Source organism: Malania oleifera, chromosome 1, assembly GCF_029873635.1.
Source record: "Malania oleifera isolate guangnan ecotype guangnan chromosome 1, ASM2987363v1, whole genome shotgun sequence".
NCBI lineage: Eukaryota > Viridiplantae > Streptophyta > Magnoliopsida > Santalales > Ximeniaceae > Malania > Malania oleifera.
In genome coordinates this window covers 146,742,838-146,746,227 of record NC_080417.1, presented here as the reverse complement: position 1 = coordinate 146,746,227, position 3,390 = coordinate 146,742,838, and the positions used below count along the sequence as shown (strand labels likewise).

The window sequence follows — 3,390 nt, the reverse complement described above, 5'->3', positions numbered from 1 at the left end:
GTAAATATGAAGGTTTAGAACTCTGGTATTGTATCTGGGAATTTTGTATATTTATGTTTCCATTGTGTTGTTAGTATGAGTTATGGACAAGTGTACTCGGATCCCCACCTCAGGTTCGAGTTATTATGATTATGGTATCAGAAATATACGTAGGCAGAATAGCACTCCGAGCCCCACCGGGTTCGGGGCGCTACAACACCCCTCAACATAGATTTGAAAAAAAAATTCTATTTTAATTCCAAGCTTCACTTGAAAAGCCCTAATTTCTAACCAGATTTCCCAAAAGCTCGTCTCTGCGAAGAAAAGCCCTAATTTCTCATGGAGCTTGAAAAGCACCAATTCTAACTAGATTCCCCAGTGTCGAGGATCAAGTCAATCAAATCAACATGCATAATAATGAGGAAATTAATCAAGAGAAGTCATCAATCCTGGAGCCTAAAGTTTAGCTATTTTGATTCTTTTCAAATTTGAATTTGTAACTCATAGGCACAATTCATGGCAGCAGTTATGCATCAATTTGCCTTTAAATAATCTGTAAATGATATTCATTGAGATCGATCATGAAAAAACAATTTCAAACACTTTGGTTATTCTAAATTTTACACCCAGAAGCTCGTATCTACGAAGAGAAACTAAAAGGAAAGGAGAAGGGAATGGGAGGGAGGGAGAGAGAGAGAGAGAGAGAGAGAGAGAGAGAGAGAGAGAGAAAGTTGGGGGTGAGAGAAGATGAGGGGAGCATGGGGGAGGGGGATCCTTTCTTCTTGCCAGAATCAACATTGCTCAATTTTATAATGGAATCTCTATTGTCACTTCTAGTATGAACGAGCATATTCCAAGAGAATGATTATTCCCACTTAAAAAAATATAATCAAATACGAGAATAAAAAAATATAATAAAATATGAGAATCGAAATAAAATATTGGAAGGTGGTGGTTTGTTCATTATTGACATATAGAAATTACAATGCTAATAGTTCAATATTGTAAAAGAAAGAAATCTATAGAAATATTGTTCTGCTTCTTCTAACTGTTTCTCATATGCCAAGTTACTTTCCTTCTAGCACAAGACATTCACACCATGGATCATATGTCTTTATCTTTTTCCTTTTATATGTTTTATGGGTGAGAATGATCTGAGAGGTTCTTGAGAGTCTTGGGAAATTTAATAATTTCTCTAACATAGGCGACTCCATCTCTAAGGAGATAAAAGAATTTATCGTCATCTTTTTCAATACTTTTGCGCTCTTTAAAAAATATTCGACCAACTTGACTTCCTCTTTCTTTCCTGCGAATGCACCAATCTCTATTTCTTGAAGGGTTAATGATAGGCAACTCGGCACATGCTTCGGCCCGCATAGGCAACTAGGCACATGCTTCGGCCCGCGGTTCTCATTCCCATTAACATCAAATAAACTCTGCAAAGAAAAGGAGGGAATGTAAGCTTGTTTAGTTGTGTTTGAAAACTGATTCCATTTTCAACTTTTAGGTTTCAATTTTTCAAAAAAATTACAAAAATGTCACCTTATCTTTCAAGAGATATTTGTGACTATCAAGCGAGGGGCAACCGGGCTTATGCTCTAGGGGGCACTTCTCATCCCCATCCATATGAAAGAAACCCTGTAAAGAAAAGGAGGAAAACTTTAGCTCCTTCATTTTTCTGGAAAACTAAAAAATGCCACTTTGTTTTTCAGTTTTCCAATGTAATGTTTGTATAGGAAGATATCTTTCAATTTTCCTACACAAATATGGGAAAACTAGAAAACAAGATGACATTTTTGCAATTCTTTATGGAAAATTGGAAACGAAAAATGTTTTACAAGTGAATAGGTCTTATGAACAAACAAACTGGCATGCAGGAAGTGTGCATCACATCTTGACTCACATTTGGAAAGACGAGCACTTGCAGATGAGGTGAACTGTCTAGTAGTCGTGGTAGTAGATCCCACGCATCCATGTAGACAAGGGGAGCATCGAGCTCCCAACGGGTCAAGTTGAGAAATGTAGGCAGGCAGGCCACATTGGAATGAAGAACACCCATGCAAAACTATAATGACAACAATAACAAGAATCATGCTGAGAAAGAATGAGTAAATGCTCTACATATATGAAAGATGCATAGGAACTTATCGGGGAATGCTAATTGCTGCAAATGAATTGATAAGGGGACAAGGTAGAGGAAGCTCACTTCTGGGGCATGACCCAATAGATGAAGAATCTGAACATTAGAGACAGCTTCAAGAAGGCTGCTTACTTTCTCAGCCACATTTATGTAATAGTCAACTACGAATTTGATACGAGCTTCGACCAGAGAGTTTTGATTCCTCATAGTGCAGCGTTGTTCATACACGAGCCCACTGCATTTTAAGTATTCAAGGCATGGAGCATCAACCACAAGATGACGACATCGACATAAAACAGAAGATAATCTCAACTTCTTAAGCGTGGGAATTGAAATTTCCAAAACATTTGCCGTGGGGCAGCTGGCCATGCGCAAATCTTCAAGCACAGGGCAGCCGGAGAAGAGCTTCTTGATTTGGGCCTCATCAAGAAGCGTCACAGATTTGAGATTAAGGGTCTTGAGACTCGGAAAACAAACTTTAGGAGGAACATCGAGTTGCAACCCACACACATTCAATGTTAGAGAAACTAGGGTTGGACATGTAAAAAGATGAGAAGGCAGCAGATATGACGTAGTCCTCCAGCGTCTGAAGAAGAAATCATATGCTTCACCAATCTGAAATTCAAGTTGCAGTTCTTTAACATTATGGATCATAGCAGCACACACCCATGTATTCACATGCGGATTATCGTAATCAGCGAGACAATGAAGACGAAATCGATTTATGTGGAATGAACCACGCAGAGCCAACACTCTGTAAATGAAATCCACAAAACTACCCTCCAATTTTCTCGCAACCCTTCTAAAGTCCCAGCACCGGGTTGCAGAATAGTCGTCGAAGTCGAGATTAGGGATTGAGGATAACAGGAACTTCCATCGGCTGGATAAGATGGTGGTTCTTGCAGCTTCTTTGGCGGGGAGAAAAGAAAGAATGTGAGAGAGAAGAGGGTCAGGGAGATCACCGATCCTGTCTTCGTCTTCTGATCTCTGAAAGTCATCAAGCGCCATTTTTTCTTGTTTGCGTGAACCCATAATCAATATTGGTAGATGAAAGGCACTGGAGGGAGTTCTTGGTAGAATTGATTCGAGCTGGGTTTGCAACGGTTGTGAGGGGAAGCGAAAAGAAGAGGGAACTATTTTAGATTAATTTTTTAAAAGTACTCTCAATAATTTTGTTTTGTTTTGTTTTGTTTGTTTGTTTTTTTTTTTTTAATAAAGAATGATATCAAAATATTTTTTGTTATTTGTTGACCTTATTGGTCATGCCCGGT

At 38.6% G+C, this 3,390-nt stretch overlaps 1 protein-coding gene across 1 annotated transcript; it reads right to left on the bottom strand.

The window, feature by feature from the left end:
* Window positions 1-1,046: 1,046 nt before the first annotated feature.
* Window positions 1,047-3,127, bottom strand: LOC131149608 (F-box protein At4g22280-like). The gene is made up of 4 exons (XM_058100217.1): window positions 2,186-3,127; window positions 1,883-2,044; window positions 1,522-1,617; window positions 1,047-1,415 (listed from the first exon to the last, which is right to left on the bottom strand). Exons 1-4 carry the CDS (start codon window positions 3,125-3,127, stop codon window positions 1,047-1,049), a joined length of 1,569 nt encoding a protein of 522 aa, XP_057956200.1.
* Between the last annotated feature and the right edge of the window lie 263 nt (window positions 3,128-3,390).

Excerpts from the sequence above, each read along its gene's own strand:
- LOC131149608 (XM_058100217.1), bottom strand. The coding sequence starts at position 3,127 with ATGGCGCTTGATGACTTTCAGAGATCAGAAGACGAAGACAGGATCGGT. Across the intron at positions 2,045-2,185 it reads TATTGGGTCATGCCCCAGAA|TTTTGCATGGGTGTTCTTCA; the intron begins GTGAGCTTCCTC and ends TTGTCATTATAG. Across the intron at positions 1,416-1,521 it reads AATATCTCTTGAAAGATAAG|AGTTTATTTGATGTTAATGG; the intron begins GTGACATTTTTG and ends TTTTCTTTGCAG.